Source organism: Amyelois transitella, chromosome 2, assembly GCF_032362555.1.
Source record: "Amyelois transitella isolate CPQ chromosome 2, ilAmyTran1.1, whole genome shotgun sequence".
NCBI lineage: Eukaryota > Metazoa > Arthropoda > Insecta > Lepidoptera > Pyralidae > Amyelois > Amyelois transitella.
This window is the reverse complement of record NC_083505.1, coordinates 9,151,347-9,169,576: the sequence shown is the minus strand read 5'-3', so window position 1 is coordinate 9,169,576 and position 18,230 is coordinate 9,151,347. Positions and strand designations below refer to the sequence as shown.

Sequence of the window (18,230 nt, the reverse complement as noted above, 5' to 3'; positions counted from 1 at the left end):
ACGACGAATATTTAAAGTATGTATCTCCTTTTTAAAAATTTATCAACTAAAAGAGTTGATTTTATCAAGGGTACCTGTAAAACTATGCAAATTATATATTTTGGAGAACTGTCATTGACCTCCGAGTGGTGAGCTATAAAATGAATCGCCCATATCCTGCAAGCCTGAAGGATATTACTCACAAGCACTTATCTTAAAAGATGCGCGGTCATTGTGCCTTCTTATCAGTTCAGTGGCAACAAAGTATAAGAAAACTATTTTGGTGAATGTGACAATGCGTAAAAAAATAAAAATGTATGTCAAAAGTAGACGCACGTGGTGGCTTTGGGGGACAGAGACAACAAAAACCAGTTGTTCAAACTTGGCAGTGAATTCTCATCACTTGTTTCAACTTCGAAAACAAGTTCTACTGCTATGCTGTAGAGTTTATTTTTCAGAGTTTACCGCAAACACCCATGACGTTTTAATATTCAAGAACCGACCGGCGGCGACAGAGTGGTGCCGGCAGACGAATGGTTAACTGCAAAGCGGTAAAATGAATAGTAAAGTAGCACGCGTCATACGTGTTCACCTCGTCTCCGCGAACCATCATGCGATATAGGTTTCGATCTCAGAAGCGATTTCAATATTTTCTCCCAATACATAACTCTTAAAAAACTCGAGCCGTCTTTAGATTTTATATATTTACTTAGCTTCAACATATGGCTTTGTTTTATAAAATTTGATGAATATTTTAACCCTATTTATACTTGTTTTACGCGTATAGTTGTTCATGTCAGCACATTATCAGTGACTAACTCCCGTTAGTTAATTGTGTCCTTTATCAGACGACGGTGGTTTCATGGTGTTCGGAAGCGCACGTGGTCGTTTCCCACTACCAAGCCGCAGTGTGATGCAATATTTGCGTGAAGAACAATCAGAGAAGTTCAAAATTTCGCTGAAGATATAACAGCGGTTAAGTTAAACATGTGTTTAAACTCAGTGCTTAATTAAAATAATATTTTTGTTGATAATAAAACGTTTAAAATGGCTAAAGTGTCGACAGTAGAAGGATTGGCGCCGAAGACTATGGATGTTGGTGTAGAAAGTCGGGAAAATGATGACGAGTCGTCAAATGGTGGTGTTCGACTCAAAAAGGAGTTAAATTTGTTGAACGGTGTTGCCATAATAGTGGGAGTAATTGTAGGGTCCGGGATCTTCGTGTCTCCGAGCCTGGCGCTGAAGCATTCAGGGTCGAAGGGAATGGCCCTTATAGTATGGGTTCTCTCAGGATTTCTATCAATGGTCGGTGCACTCTGCTATGCCGAGTTAGGTAAGTGTTAACTTGATTATCATTTTTCTCATTTTCTCTTCGTTATTCACAAGACAAGAAAAACTTGTTTCGTGTTTTAACTAATGTTTTGCCAGCATGTAAGTACATTCGCGTGAAATATTTTGTGACTAAAATCTTTTATCCTTTTTTCTAAAGTTATTTGAAACAGGTAAATAGGTACCTGTATCCACAATAAACTGTTCCAAATGGCAGCAATAAATCGAGTTCACATTTTAAAAGAATGTAGGCAAACTGTTTGGCTTATTTTTCTAATGTCTATTGGAAGGTAAATATTAATTGAGATTATGATTATTAAGATTTATTCTTTTGGGCGATGAGTTAATCGCTTAAAAAAATCAGTCTTTTAAAGACTGCTGGCTCTGTCTACCCGTATCATTTAGAACGTAATTTACGTGATGTGTATAAGAAATCGAACTTTATGACTGTGGTTCAGTGTTTGAAATTAATACTTATAATGAATACGTTCAGCCTCAGTACAAGTAGATAAAACTATATTTCAATATAATAGATGAAATTTAAAATACTTAACAATTTTAGCCAGGGTTTAAATACAATGACCATTGATCATACATAATCAGAACAGAACAACGAAGATTTGGTTTGGGTTTAAAATTAAATTATGTTCAAAAAGCCAATTAGTTAATTGCTTTTTATATCTGACGTAGGCAGTTCTATGGAAACTTGATTGCTAGGTAAAAAAACACTACTGGCCTTTATTGTAAACGTAAACAATAATGTACACCTTTTCGAGGATCATTGTTTGATTAATCTTCCAGGTACAATGATCCCGAAGTCTGGCGGGGACTACGCGTACATTGGCGAGGCTTTCGGTCCATTGCCGGCTTTCCTGTACCTGTGGGTGGCTCTGTTTATCCTTGTGCCGACCGGGAACGCAATCACTGCCCTCACCTTCGCGCAGAACATCCTTCAACCACTGTGGCCCGCCTGCACGCCGCCAGTCGAAGCTGTAAGCCTGATAGCGGCTTTAATTACCTGTTAGTTAAATTCAAATAACTTTTACATTTTTGAATATAATCAATAATATGGTTTCTAAATTTAGTACATCGAAGATCACCTACAGTTCAGGGAAATATTTAAACGCATAGATTAAAAAACATAAACCCATAAGACCTAAGCTTAATTGTCTACCCTTTAGTGATACTTTCAAACTAAGCAATTCATATCACCTTTCATCACAGACACGCGACAGGAAATGGGAAAAATATTTATTTTTATCATGCGACAAATTAGTTTTAGATATTGGTCTCATAAATCGTAAGATAACATTTACTGCCAGCCAGAGGTTATCACAAAGTTCACACTCACATGCCTAATAATTGTTAATATTGACGTACTTAGCTGAGTTCCTATGCTATTAGTTAGATATTTTATTACTACCTATTAATGCCTCTAGTAAATGTACTTAGTAAGATGTAGTATGTCCTCTTAGAGATAGCATCAATAGGAAGGTACGTGATGAGATTTTATAATAATGTGGAGACCCCACAAAAGCATTGAATGTAATGAAATGTGTAAGAATATACGAACAATTAAAGGTAATTTCTGTACCCATTAATTTGTTGAAACCAAGAAAAGACATACTTAATAATTTAAAAATACTTATGTTAAGACTCTGCAATGTTATGCAAAACACTTATAATAAGCAGAGGGAATAAATCATCGAATAGCATGGTAACTTATTATCATAATTTAACAACTATTACCGGCTTTCAGAGTCCACTTTGGAGTAACTCGTTAAAGTAATGAAAAGGGTGTCTTGTTTTTTACCCCATGCAGCGAACAAGTTTCTCGGGTTTCGCCAAATTAAATGTGCTTGCCATTCTTCGAACTGCGGTCGTTTTCATTCCCACGATATTTTCAAAGAAAACAAGTTATGGTGAATTGAATTCTTAGTTATTTACTTACATACTTAAAGTATTCGCATACATTATTCCATCTCTTTCCCATGGATGTTGTAAAAGGCGACTAAGGGATAGACTTACAAACTTGGGATTCTTTTTTTAGGCGATGGGCTAGCAACCTGTCACTATTTGAATCTCAATTCTATCATTAAGCCAAATAGCTGAGCGTGGCCTTTCAGTCTTTTCAAGAATGTTGGCTCTGTCTACCCCACAAGGGATATAGACGTGACCATATGTATGTATGTATTATTAAGATCGCAATAAAATGTTCCCACCGAAATGTTGAAAAGTCTGGAAATATTCTTTTTTCCTCCTGGTTCCTAATTTCCTATAACCGAGGTAGAAAAATAAGCGTCAATGTAACGAGTATCTTGAACGACTAATAGCGCAAACCTCTCCAATTTTGAAACCTCTTGAGGATCCCAGCTCAAGTTCAAACATACAATAGAGCTAAGTCCATTGTGTAGTCAGTAGGGCGATATGTCCACGTCTATCGCGGCGGTAAATAGTACTCCGAGGCGCGGTCGTACGTTGATTGGTCCTGACAGGATAATACGAGCTTCCTCCCGCATCGCACACGCTCTTGTGCGGAATTATCTTGGCGAACGTTGTTGTAAGGGCACTTAATCGTCACTGCGATTGTTGATTGTAAGAGCGTCCGCTTTGGTCATATAGATATTTGGAAATCATCGATAAATAAAAAGATTTTAAACATTGCGCTACATTTTTCGTCACTTCCTTTTGTTTGTAATATCATGAGTTATAGATTAATTAATGAACTAAAAAAATATAAAATTTTGTAGTAGACACGTAGTTAATAATAAATCAAACAAATAAATAATTGTCTAGTCTGGGGTATATTTATGCTCATTAGGCTTTTTAATTTTTATTCACATTATCGAAATGGATTTGTCATTTTTAACAATGCAGACCTTATTATTACACATTTGAGTTCAAATGATCCTCACGTCCATGTACTTACTTAGATATATCGATCGCTAGTTTCCCCTATCCGGGAGCGAATGACCGGGAAATGCCAGTAACCTGTAGGTACAATAAGTACTTATTTATGAAAGAATATTATTTATTTACTTGGTTTTTTCTTTCTAGTGAATATGTACCTACTTATTTCAAAGTAATTTTAGTATTCAAAAGGTATCAATCTTCGTCTGTGTTAGGCGAATAAGAAATAATGACTTTCCAAGTAATAAATCTCAAAGTAACAATTACCTATGAACGAACAAACTAAGAAAATTATTTCTCTCTGGTGCGGACGTTAATTAATTATAGACTTATTTTATTATTGCCTTGTGATTTCTGGCACCAATAGAAAAAAGAATAGGACCACTCCATCTCTTTCCCATGGATGTCGTAAAAGGCGACGGGCTTGCACTTTATATGCATCTCAATTCTATCAGTAAGCCAACAGCTAAACGTGGCCTAGCAGTATCTTCAAGACTGTTGGTTCTGTCAACCCCGCTAGGGATATAGACGTGATTGTATGTATAATGTATGTTTATATTTTTTCGATCAATCTACTTTGCATATTGTAAAAATTTTCAAACCAATAAAACTTAAAATTATCATATTTGCGTCCAAGTTATTATACTGTTTTCGTGACTTTGCCAACATACTTAGTAACCAATTTTTTATCACTTTTCAGGCTTTCTCACGGTCATAAACTGCTACAACGTGAAATGGGTAACGCGACTGCAAGACTCTTTCACGGCAGCCAAGGTCCTGGCGCTTCTCGTAACATTCTTCGCCAGTTTGTGGTATCTGTTCTCTGAGCACACAGAAAATCTGCAGTCCATTATGCAGGTAGGTAATCGTTGCCTGAATGAAAAATCATAAGTTTATAAACATTCCTTGACATCTATTGACAAAGATCGATTGATTCAAAAAGGAGCAGCTAGGCTGGGTCACAATACCTATGTTTTTGTTACTATCTGATCAACGTGAAAATAAAAATAGAAAAAAAAATATATGAAAAGATATGAAAAACAAAGCCAAATCAATAATTGGTTGATTGATATTACAAACTAGCACAGTCAGATAAAATTTTTGGTTTTATTTGCAGGGTACCAACATGAGGGCAGGCGAGATCGCTATAGCATTCTACACAGGTCTTTTCTCGTATTCCGGGTGGAATTATCTGAACTTCGTCACAGAGGAATTGAAAGACCCATACAAGTATGTGTCCATCCTAAGTACAACAACGTTCTTATCTTTTTTCCTACCTATGGACATCGAAAAGTTCATGTTATTCATAGAATAAAAAAATAACTGATTGGAATCTTTGTTCCTAAAATACCTACAATACATCCCAGCATCATTATGAACAAATTATGAAAGTTCGACAAGTAAAAACATTCAATAAGCCAACTATCATTCAAGGTTCATAAGAGTACCCAAGTAACGCAAAGACTGATAGAAAAATCATTCTTATTGCACGTCATCGTTTTCCAGAAACCTTCCCCGAGCCATTTGCATATCAATGCCCGTTGTCACCCTGGTGTATGCCCTCACCAACGTGGCCTACTTCGCCGTGCTGACCAACGACGAGATCCGGGCTTCTGAAGCCGTTGCCGTGACCTTCAGTGAGAAAATCCTCGGCAGTTTCTCCTGGATAATGCCTCTGTTCGTCGCATTGTGCACATTTGGATCCTTAAATGGAGCCATATACGCTTCCTCGCGCTTGTTCTTCGTCGGCGCTAGGAACGGCCACCTGCCTCTGGCTATATCGTTGATCGATATAAGGAGGATGACGCCTGTACCATCCGTCATATTTATGGTATGTAAGTTTTTGCATTTTATCTGATTTTATTTATGTTTTTGCATTTTATCTGATTTTACTTTCCTTCCCATATTGAAAATCATTATTGTCTGTTGTCCATATACAGGGTGACATTTAAAACAACCGCATCCTTTTAAACATAGACTATACCCATGCTTCTGAGCTGTTTGAGCCTATTTTTATTTAAATTAAACGTCGTCATTTTCACATAAAAAACCCTCAAAAACTACGTCACACGCTTTATTAAAGACCAATACTACAAAAAGAAATTAAAACTAATGTAAATGTAAATAAATGTCTGAAAGAAAATTATTTTTCTAGTATTAAGATCAAGTAAAGTACAGAGTTGTCGAGATCCCTCAGCTGAATGAATTGTGTCGTTGACCTCTGAATCTTACGCGTCGCTTTTCCGCCGGCCGGGGTGATATGACGTATTTAGGATCGTGGATTTTAATACTTTTTTTTTCGTACTTTCTGAAATATGAACTGATATTTTTCTTTTAACGATTTTAAATATCCTTTAGATGAGTACATTTAACAGTTAAATTTATGCAGTTGAATTAAAAGTCACCCTGTATTTTTATTAATTAGATATTGAATAGATGAATTAAGAGTTACCATAAGCTCTAACCCCCGTAATTAGAAATATCACGGTAAAAATAAAAGTATGTATAATAATAGGCGACTCGCATTGAAGTAGCAACTAGGTATGCATACCTAATTGAGAACTGTTTTATCATCGAATCAAATTAATTCGAGATGGTACTGTAGGTAGAATTATATATTCTATACTTAATATATAATTTTGAAATAAAAAACCGTTTATCTCCTTTTTGTTTGAATCTTTTAAAATTATCTAACCACACATCCTAGTGTAAACTAATTGAACTAGACTAACCTGATAGGTTATTTCTTCGGTTCATATAGCAGCCTGATAGCTCGTTCGTTCGGTTAGCTACATTAGATAATCAAGGTAGTATACTTTTTTATGCGTCCCATTGTACTTAAATTAGATGAAAATATAATTACACTTGGACATATCTCGTTACGCTCATAATAGAAAATCAGTTATTTTTATCAGATATGATGAAACAATGTTGACAGATCTTTTATCAGAGAATCAGTAGTCTGGAGAATGATAATTGTGTGTAAAAGGCTAAGCAATGCACATAAAGTTTTCATTATATTTGTTTTTTTTTTATGTACCTACTCTCATTCCTAGTTACTGAGACAAATCACTTTTACAACGTACAAAAATTTTTATTAACACATACCTATACTCGATTGACTTTAAAAATATAAGGAGTCCCATCGTAGCTAAATATTTGCGCATGACAAGTTATTTAAGTTTTTTCTTATTTCTCCTTGCTTTAGATTACATTCTTAATTACCACTTTGGAGAAGAGCCGGGGTTTTTGGATTTGATTGATCATTTTTTCCACAACATGAGCATCGGTTATAACCTAAACGAATGTACATAACTTCGAAAATAGTCATTGGTACATGGCCGAGCTGAGATTTGAATGCGCATCACGCATTATAACCGGGTACCTACCTTACCGATTCGACTTAATTAGTTATTTAAGTTTTATGTGCAAATATAATTCATATCGTTCTCGGAGACGTTGGCAGGCTAAATCTTTACACTTCGTTAAGATCCTACATAGGTACTTACCTACTTCTTTTGCTTTATCCACATTAGGTAAACCTTTTCATGCAGCTCGCGCGTTTTCTTATTATGACCTTTCACTAGAACGTCCTTAATTTCATAATAACACGGATGTCTAGATCCCTTTACAATGATTTTATTTACACTCGTCTTGTACTTTTAAATAGAATAGAATAGATTTATTTTCAAAATTGGATAGGTACAAGGTATCACTTATTGACGTCACATCACTTAAATCTAATTATAACTACTACCGCTTCCAAAGTGCATGTGTAGAAGAAGCCGCGCAACAAATTACACTGCAGCATTTTCATCGGACGTCAATTTACAAATATAGATCTCTCAAATCTAAATTGTGGACGAATGCATATTGCCTACATTAAACAACATGAATGAATGTACAACTATAATAATTATATCAATACGAATATTTAAAAAATAAATAAAGATAAAATAAAATATGTACACACTGTACAAAGTATGTCAACATGTCAAAAATGCACAATCTGATTATATATCCAAATTTTATTCATCCTCTCAACATTAATGGTTTGATTAAAGCGTTGGGCTTTTTATCGTTATAAATAACTTAGAGAAGACATTTGACGAGTAACTATTTTGTTCTTAATTATCTCTTATTACTTTAACAGTGCATATGTAAAATTTAAATAATGTAATTTTGCTACAAAAAAATATTCGCAAAAATCGTTTGTTTCCTGAAATCTAAAATAATTTATAGGATGATAAAATTACAACCAAACTGACTAGGTACTTAAAAAAATAATTAATATTTTCAGTGCCTGGTGACCTTAGTGCTGCTGATGACCAACAATGTGGAATCTCTTATGATCTACGTGACCGCCGTGGAGGCCATGTTTACACTCTGCTCGGTCACCGGCCTGCTCTGGCTGCGGTACAAACGACCACAAATGACACGCCCTATAAGGGTCAACCTCCTCTTACCAATTGCATTCCTCGTTATATGCGCATTCCTAGTCATTTGTTCATGCTTTACAAACCCTAAGGAAGTCGGACTAGGTATCGCCTTCATTCTCATCGGAGTACCCGTCTATTGTGTCTTCATAAAATGGGAATCAAAACCCCAATGGATGCAAAATGCTTGTTATTCCTTCAATATGATGTGTTCTAAACTATTTCTCTGTTTGCCCGAAGAATCTAAGGAGTTATGATCTTAACGTTGGTAAGCTTTATATCCTTTATCTGAGATATGAGTGATCTTATATTTTTAATTTAAATTTGTATAGTTGAACTACAATATTACGCGTTTAAGGCTTATTATTGTAGGTCGACGTACCAAGCATAATAATATAAACATATAATAGCTTTATGACAATACATGATTCCTATGCACTGTAAGATTAGGTTTTTGAATATACTGTTTGTATGAAATCATAATAAATTTCGTATGACTAAATTTTATTGCTCACATTTTGTTCCTAATCCTTGTTCCCTTAATAGGGAAGATGCAAATATGATATTTATGAAAATTTTACGTATAAAATGTTAAAAAAATATAAAAGAAGAACTTCTTCAACGTTTTTATTTTAAATTATGTTGATTTTTAGCAATTATTACGAATTAAAATTACGTTAAACGAAACGCATTTCAAAACACCAATCAGCGTTCAGTGACGTCACTCGTGCTGTGTCAACTTTTAGAAGTTAACTTTGCGATTAATAGGCAGTAGTGCTATATTTACGTATTATTTACGTTTTTAATAAAAATGGATGTTAGATTTAATAAAACAGACTCCAAAAATTTACCAAAAAAAAATTTTTTGTCGTGAGTGCAGAGTTTTCAAGTGTAGAAATGAAAGGCACTAAATTAGTACGGTATGCATGAATGTTTTTAAACGTTGTTTGCATTTTATTCAGCAATTTCTAAACATAGCAGTTATAATTTAGCTCAACGAGAGAAAGAGAATCTTACGGCGATAACGTAATCGGTTATGTGCAAATTAAAAGAGATGGAGATGGATTAATTATGTACAGTGAAAAGTCGAGTTACTCCAGAGCACAAAGTACGAAAAGAAGGTTATCGTGTTACAGCTGTAATAAATGAAGCACAAAGCTTAGTTCTGTCCTGCCAATGCGAAGATTGTGCAGCTTCTGCAGGTCAAGTATTACGACATTAATGAATAATTAAACTGTTCAAAAAGAAGATTATTTTAAATGCTATGAGGTATTTATTATCATGACTAAAACTTTATCATATACAGGTGGGTGCAAGCATGCTGCTGCACTATTGCTATGGTGCACAGAAAGTCTGAGCAGCCTCCAATTACGTCCGTCACATGCTATTGGAAGAAGTCGAAATTATCTACATGTGCTTCTGGAAAATCTGTCATAAAAGCCAAAGAAATGGGTCAAGTTTCAGTCAATCACAGTTTCTCTCAAGTAAGCAGCTTTTTTATTTAAAGAGATTGAAAAGAAGTTAAATGTGTGTTACAATAATAACTGCATATTTTTAGGTGGATATTTTATAAGAATTTGTAGATGCTGTCAATAAAAAAGATTGTCGGGGAAGTATTCTTCGCTACTTTCAAGGAGACAAGCATTCATAAGGTGTGTTCAAGCTTGATTGGAAAGTTGGACTCTCCAGAATCATTTCTTGAAGCATTATCAAAGCAAATGACCACTGATAATATAAATATGGTATTTTCCACCACCAAACATCAAAGTGATTCACCAATGTGGTTTGAGTTGAGGTAAGTAGTAAGACTTCTAGCTTAGTTTTGTTTATTGTATTTATCACTAAAATACCATGAATAAAAAAAATATTTTGACAAAATAAACTCATTATCATACTCACATAACATAAACTTGATTGGCATATTAGCTGTATATAAGTTTATTTTTCTATTTTACAGGTACGGCAGAATTACTGGCTCAACTCTTTATGAAGCCGCTCACTGTAGAACTATAAATGGTTCCCTTCTGAACGCAATTATGGGAGAACATTCAAAATTTACTTCCATTGCGATGAGTAGAGGGAAAATATTAGAAAAAAAGTTCTCAAAGTAGTAAGCAAGAAAGAAAAGGTAAGTTCGGTGGTTTTTGTTTGTTTGATTATTATGAATAAAAGAAATTTGTAATGTTTGGTTCAATGCTTTTGTAGTACATAATTCATATTTTTGTTTCTGCACTTCAGATTGAAATTGAAGAAGCTGGACTACTTCTTAATACCGAGTATCCTATTTTTGGAGCAACACCTGACGGGCTTACTGAAAATTATACAATAGAAGTCAAATATCCTTCAACCGAAGCTGCCATACTTTCCTATGTGAAATACAATAAAATAACACCAAAATGTTGTGTGCCATATGATAACAGCATTGTATCTGTTATGAATATTGCAAAGAAATTCTGGATAGATGCTGTATTTCCGAAATTAAAAGATATATATAATATATAAGCACATTTTTTTGTTTTTCAAATATTTCATAAATTTATTAAATAAAACTATGCTTCGAAAATATTGTTTTTTATTCAATTTTAATTAAAGGTGATTAACAAGTGCACAACAAATGATTATACTATAGTCTATTTGGGGTATGAGAAAATGATCTACACAGACATTTAGAAACTTTGTTAAAGTAGATGGACACATAGGCACAAAACATGAGTCAACACGTTTTTTTATCCGAATTTTTTCGGTATTATGTCTTGTGATCACTTGATGTGGATGGTTATTCCATTTTAAATTATTACAAAAAACTTAGTGGAAAGTCGAGAAAATTTATGATAATCAACCAGTGTTTCCACTATAAAAATTTTCTTTCCCATGCCTCAATTCCGATTTCCCCTTTTCAGAACTTTTTTCCCCTCAAAAATTATTTTGCTGTAGTTTTGGCACTTTTTTTGTAACCAAAAGTTTAATTTTTAAATATATTTTTTATAAATATATACGGGACAAATTACACTGATTGAGTTAACCTCGAAGTAAGTTCGAGACTGTGTTACGAGATACTAACTCAACGATACTTTGTATATTTTATAATAAATACTTATATAGATAAACATCCTAGACCCAAACCAATCAGAAAAAGTTCTTTTCTCATCATTGACCGGGATTCGAACCCGGGAGCTCTGGTGTCACAGACAAGCGTACTACCGCTGCGCCAAAGAGGCCGTCGATATAATTTTATATATAATAAAAATTAATATATGATTACCTAAAATTTCCCCTCTTATAGTATTTCCCCTTTTTCTTCCCCTCTGGACCCTGATTACCCCTTAAAAGGGGAATTTCCCCTCATTGTGGAAACACTGTAATCAACGAAGGCAAGCACGACCAGTGTCAGACACGTGTGACGTCATTGGAAGTGTAGGTCTGTTTTGGCGCGAAAATTTAAACGATCAGTTTAAAGCCGCATTTTTTTACGATAAATTAGATTGTTTTAATTTTTTTAATATGTTAAGACCTATTTTACATGAAATTCTTTAAAATGAAATCAAAACTAAAATTATTGCATGTTCCCTATTATATGCGCCGCATTATTTGCATTTCCGTTTTGTTCCTTAAATTCGCAATTTGCGTTTTAATTTCTCTCACTATTGGATGGTATATGAGTAATTTTTTTATGTTGATACTTGCCTTGTTTTATCTTACCCAGAGGAGATCTTTTTGTCGAGGGTTCTGTAAAGACAATAATCTACTGCTTGTTGTCTTACTTACTGAAGTTACCTTATACTTAAAGCAATTAGGTATATTACAGCGCCTATACTTTCAATCTACAAACGGTACCGGTCCAGTGTATTTGACATTACAATTAAGCTAGGAAAATTCTAAGGGAAAATATTAAGTTCATCCCTATAAGACAGAACCAAAGAAAAGGAAAGCAGTCCGTTCACGAGCAAAAGGCAAGAATACTCGGTTCGAAATCAATAACAATCATCTGGTCATCAAAAATTCCCAAGGAACATGCCCTGGGATATTATTACTTTGTTCCACCCGTAGATCTGCCCTCGTTTAACTAAACTTTATTTGTACTTAAGTTTCAGTGGTTTAAATGTGAAGAGGTAAGAAACAAGCTTACTTTCGCAGTTATGATATTATATAGTGCAGTCGGGATAGGCATGGGAGGTTGGAGGGTATATTATTTCCCTGGCTGTAGATACCTATTTATCTATGTACCTAAATAAAGTTACTTGCCGCGTCCCTGTCTCTTTTCGCTTCATACTCTTTTTTTGTGCAAGCTAGTCGGTAAGTAGGTAGGATAAGGGTACCTTTATACATACTCTTGAATTATGCTTCGCGAGGACGTCTGTTTTTTATCAGACACTTTCTTCTTAAATATTACCTTCAGTTTTCCTATTTGTACTTGTCTATAATTGCCATAGGCTATAGCTATACAAATAGCATAACTGGTTCTTTAGCAAATATCAGGAAGGAATATTACAAATTTTAACACTTTGGTACCACCTAGGCACTGCGTATTTCCAGAGGCATGTAGAAGTGCAATTTTAGAACTACATATTGGACAGCACTGCTGTAATCTAAATAAAATAGTTATAAGTAATGATGCCTGTGGATTAGGAATCGGATCCCAGGACCCGAAGTATAATGGCCGAGGGTGCAACTGCATGGGACGTTGCATAGATGATTGAAAGATGTATGAATTACACTGGGTATGATTTTTTTATGACGTCCATAGCAGAGAAAAAGTACTATACAACAATAGGTAGTTAACGGTCTCTAAAAGGTGTAGTTAGGTTTTACAATGTCATGCTTTTTTAAAATAGGTATTGTACTTTATACAACTGTATTATTAAAAGCAGTTAAGTTATTATTATGGTACATGTAAAATGTGCACGGGCCCATAGGGATCCGGTCATTTGGGAGGCGTACATGGGGCCGAAGCCAACATGAAGAGGCCCTTTGGTACCTTTTGTTCTAGAGTGAGATGGCTGCAGCTGTGGAGGTCTGTCCCTTGATGAACCATTGGGATACACCAACGGACAGCCCTCCACAGCTGCAACTATTGCCAGGAAGGGATTTACTTAATTTGGGTCATGCGGATGGGATGCCAATGGATTGGATTACTGGGCTATGGAGTGAGATACGGACATCTGCCTCGAAAATCTCTCACATAATTTTGTTTAGGCAGATGGTGACTCGCTGCTCATTGGCTATACAGCAGCCTGTGGGCACCCTAAATAAGCCACCATGCGGCGGCCAGGGCGCAACACGTTAAAAGCAGCTATAGGATGCCGAGAGGTGCGGCCCCGGTTTCACGAGCACGAGGCATGACCCCGTGCTGGTTTCCCCGCTATTACGCCATTACGTGCAATACACTTCCATCCTGGAGCATAGGATCTGCTCTTGCGACTCCACTCTGGCCGGCCGACTAAGGCAAACCAGAGGCGGGGAAAGTGTCACTGTGTGTATGTGTGTGTATAGCGCATGTCTGTATGTTCCCCAGGAGGTAGGGTCCGTGGTGTCGCCACTCACCAACGGCTTCGCCACAAACCGCCCCGCGGAGACTGACTGCACTGGGAAGGAAACCCTTCCACAGAGGGCGATGGGGTCGTCACGTCCCTACGCCTTTATTATTATTATTAGGTATTATCTAATTTGCGCCAAAAATACCTAAGTTATCTTTTGACCTTTTGGCTTACGCTGTGAAGACAGCAGCTACTCTTACCCGTGAGAAGTCAATACGAATGCTGACATAATAATAGGCACCAATGCTGTTCAACTCACATTCACACGTTCAACTCAACAGTCTTGCCTATTGTTTGGACGACTCAAAAAACATCCGAACTGTATGATTAGTTTTTAGTTTCATCTGCCACATCCTATCATTGTAGTTGACGCAGCACAATGCCGAAACTGATTTTTCAAGGGACTTTTTACCTAATCCGAATATCACCAATGATCGACATATGCACACACAACCTACACAACCACTACCCGCAACTTCGCACGCGTGGAAATACGTATGACGGTACAGTCAATGACTTGAATTAAAAAAAATACATAATGCGGGATTGGGTAAGTCAGGTATTAACACGAAGCTACTCTACGTTGCCTCCGCAACATTGCAGGGGAACCCATATTATATTAGGTTAAGTACGAATAAGGTTTCTGAATGTGCAGATTTTCTCAATATCTTTCCGTCGCCGTTAGAGCATCGGTAAATTATGAACTCATTTTGATATAGGTATTTACTTTTCAATGTATTTTTTTGTATATCTGGGTTCATTCCCAGGAAAATCAGAACTTTAACTTCTGATTTTCCTGTGTACCAATATTAAATCTTTTCCATTCATGATTTGATTAAACATACTGTAGTCAACACACGTCCACACATCCACACTTTCTCTTCAATTGGAAAATAGGTAGGTATCTACTCGTTTATGGTAAAAGTTTTGCAGTTATAAAGGTCCAAGACTAAATCATGTTACTGTACATACCAGTTGTTGGGATTCATTTTCCTTTTCTTTTATCTATTTAATACTTATAATTTTAATCATATACCACTTATTTTTTCCAATTCTCATGACTACCGATAAGAAAGGTCCTTTAGTCTTTATAAAGAAAATATTTGACTAGATAAATTTCAGAAGTTGCCAAGTCCAATAATCATACAAAGCGACTCCTATCATCTTGAAGTCTTGCGAATCTGTCTTCCTCGTAAGGAATGAAGACGTTTGTGTGACTCGCATCTGACTTCATTGACCCTGTTAATATCGGAACCTAAACCAGCCTGTTTTAAGGTTGTTGCACTAGGTGAACTGCTTATTTTGTTCCGTTGTAATTTTAAGGTTCGTACAATAAACGAATTCGGTTAAATACACGAACCATAAAATAACAAATTTCCGGACGACCTCAGTGAAGAAAAATACTTTTGCAAAGAGTTGGAATATAATAATGCGGAAAATTTGCGACTCTTCCGGCAAACGGCACCAAGGCACCACCTAGTACCTACCTGATACCGACTTGTAGAAATGCCAAAATAGAATAAAAAAAGGCTATCATGTTATTAGCTATATTTTTTTTATTTATTCATGGTCAGCCAGCATGACTGCACAATGGCAATAGATAGGTATCGCCGTTTTGTAATCAAAATCGAGATCATTGGCGCGTGAAGACTGCGTGCCGGTGTTCCTCAGCACGAGCATGAGTCAAGTGCTATGTTCTGCCTTTTTATCATAGTAATAAATAGGTGTAAAATGAACATCTATTTATTACCATAAAAAGGCAAAACTAACAATGACATAAATATATGTTAGAATTCCAGATTAACAAATAAATGTTGTTAATCAAATTGCGTACACAAGGAAAACACAAACTACCTATTGTTGTCTTCTGTCTAGACCAGAATGGTAGACTATAATAAACGCATTTGGATAAAATAAATACTTACAACACAATAATCGTGATCGGTACACAAACACGATAGTTCTAGTCAACAGGTAAAAAACGTAAATTGTAACTTTTTAAATTACAATTTACCTACTACATTTTTGTGTGTAATACAATGTTTACAGTTGATAAAGTTGTTTAAGTTTGAATATCAAAGGAAAAAGCCATTAAATTTAAGAAAAATAGTACTTATTTTATTAAACTACAATGTTGCTGAGCACTGCTTTTTTTCAATAGGTAGATATCTTTTAATGTCCATATAACATACATACTATCGTATTGACACTGGCTATCTATATCGGTGGCTGTGTATATTTACTTTGGTTTGGGCGTGTTCGGTGGTCGCATTCACATGCGCACAAGAGGATCAAAAACATGACTAGGACATCGGGCGGTCATCACCTTACCATACACAACTTATAATCTCATTGGTTTCAGTTTTCCTTAAAAAAAATCCTAGTAATTCATTTAGAAAAAGGAAGTAATGCAAAATTCAAACACATATTAAAGTAATTTACGATGATAAAATGTTTTTTTTATGAATGAAAACGTCTATAAATCATCGATAAAGAAAAAAGGTTCTTTACATACCGTTTTTCTTTCAAAGAAAAATATAAATACATCTAGGTTAGGAAACTTAGCCCTACCTAAACGTAGATATAATTGTTGGACACAACAACTTCTCAAGTCCACATTTCTGTCTGTAATAAATCTCTTTGTCTTATCTCTGCATCTCCCCAGATTAAACCTCAGCGGTAAAATTTAAGAACCCGGGGTTCATACATCAACGTTTCACGAGCTTATAACAGCATCAGTAATACTGAGAAAATTACCTACATAAGCTAGCCCTAGAGATAGTATTTCCGGTATTTAGATATACAACAGTGACAAATAAACCTATTTATGTTTTTTTTCTAGTTTGGTCACCTGGGTATATATAGCCTACACAATGAAAAATATATTAAGGTACCTATATTTATCACTGTAGACCAAGACCTGCAAAACCTACAAACAATGCGTGGGTACGGATTACACGTATGTGTTAATGCGGGTTTTACTCGATCATACGAATCGAGCACATCATAAATTCGTAAATTTCTATGAGATTTCATCAGCATCAATTCTACTGATAACGCGATGGCACTAATGCAATTTCGTACAAATTCGTGTTCGCACTGATCTCTCGGTATTCAATATCCCCGACCACCGCAACTCTCGATTCACCAAATATGTTATCATGCGAACCAAAAATCAAAATGTCTGAGAAAATGACCGATATCTTGGGCCCAGGGGCAAGAACATTAAATTTTACGTCATTGATTTCCAATAACTTGTTTACCGCAAGAATCAATCCAGTAGAAAGTATCGCTGATGTATCGTTTGATAAACATAAACAACTATCTAAAATATACATGAACTGTTATGATAAAAGGCTATTTTATTTCTTTCCCCATGGGTAAAAAGAGGAATGTGGATGTGTAACAATCATCCAAAACGAGTTTCTTTTCCCCTGCAAAGGTTGCGGCAGTCAGATTCAAGACACAGGAGTCCTTCGTGAAAAAGGTAAATTACCCGTAATCCAGGATCCATGTGCACCTTTGATAAATTGAAATTTAAGCGACTTCAAAAAAGAGGATATCGATTGGCGGCGATTCTCTTTTTTTACCAAAAATTATATGGTTTCTCTGACATTCACCGAGCACCCACGGACTTAACTTTAAACAAACAAGCATAATACATACATTCATATAATCACGTCTTCCTTGCGGAGTAGACAGAACTATTCTTATCTTGAAAAGACTTCTTATAGGCCACGGTCAGCTTTTTGTCTATATGATAAAATTGAGTTTCAAATAGTGACAGATTGCTAGCCCATCTCCTAAAACAAGAACCCCAAGTTTAAAAGCCAATGCGACTAAGAGAGTCGCCTTTTAAATATATACATGGGAACGAGATGGAGTAGCCATATCTTTTTGTATTGGTGCCAGGAACCACAGAGCAAATATAATAACCCTCATTTTATAAATTTAGAAAACTATGGTTAAGTGAATTTCAAGATTATCTATATTTAACAAACATATCGGCAGGTAGTTAAGTAGTTAAAACTTATTTAGACAA

The 18,230-nt window shown here is 35.4% G+C and overlaps 2 protein-coding genes across 5 annotated transcripts; both read left to right on the top strand.

Moving 5' to 3' along the window:
- Nucleotide 1: 1 nt before the first annotated feature.
- LOC106128982 (large neutral amino acids transporter small subunit 1) lies at nt 2-9,154 on the top strand. The gene is made up of 6 exons (XM_013327388.2): nt 2-1,312; nt 2,110-2,328; nt 4,919-5,076; nt 5,336-5,448; nt 5,725-6,049; nt 8,519-9,154. Exons 1-6 carry the CDS (start codon nt 1,027-1,029, stop codon nt 8,909-8,911), a joined length of 1,494 nt encoding a protein of 497 aa, XP_013182842.2. The 5' UTR covers nt 2-1,026; the 3' UTR covers nt 8,912-9,154.
- A 48-nt stretch (nt 9,155-9,202) lies between these two features.
- Nucleotides 9,203-11,367, top strand: LOC132901824 (uncharacterized). Of its 4 annotated transcripts, none has more exons than XR_009656914.1 (4): nt 9,203-9,856; nt 9,961-10,449; nt 10,612-10,782; nt 10,893-11,367. XR_009656914.1 is itself a non-coding variant. In XM_060944568.1 (2 exons), the coding sequence occupies exons 1-2, from the start codon at nt 10,238-10,240 to the stop codon at nt 10,763-10,765; spliced, it is 366 nt and encodes a 121-aa protein (XP_060800551.1). In that variant the 5' UTR covers nt 9,203-10,237; the 3' UTR covers nt 10,766-10,826. The 4 variants fall into 4 exon arrangements, 1 of the variants encoding a protein (XP_060800551.1); XR_009656913.1 differs by having other exon boundaries at nt 9,203-10,138; nt 10,213-10,449; XR_009656912.1 differs by having other exon boundaries at nt 9,203-10,449.
- The last annotated feature ends 6,863 nt before the right edge of the window (nt 11,368-18,230 follow it).

Coding starts and splice junctions, on each gene's coding strand:
- LOC106128982 (XM_013327388.2), top strand. CDS start 1,027: ATGGCTAAAGTGTCGACAGTAGAAGGATTGGCGCCGAAGACTATGGAT. Junction 1,313..2,109: donor ACTCTGCTATGCCGAGTTAG/GTAAGTGTTAAC, acceptor TTAATCTTCCAG/GTACAATGATCCCGAAGTCT. Junction 6,050..8,518: donor TACCATCCGTCATATTTATG/GTATGTAAGTTT, acceptor TAATATTTTCAG/TGCCTGGTGACCTTAGTGCT.
- LOC132901824 (XM_060944568.1), top strand. CDS start 10,238: ATGCTGTCAATAAAAAAGATTGTCGGGGAAGTATTCTTCGCTACTTTC. Junction 10,450..10,611: donor CCAATGTGGTTTGAGTTGAG/GTAAGTAGTAAG, acceptor TCTATTTTACAG/GTACGGCAGAATTACTGGCT.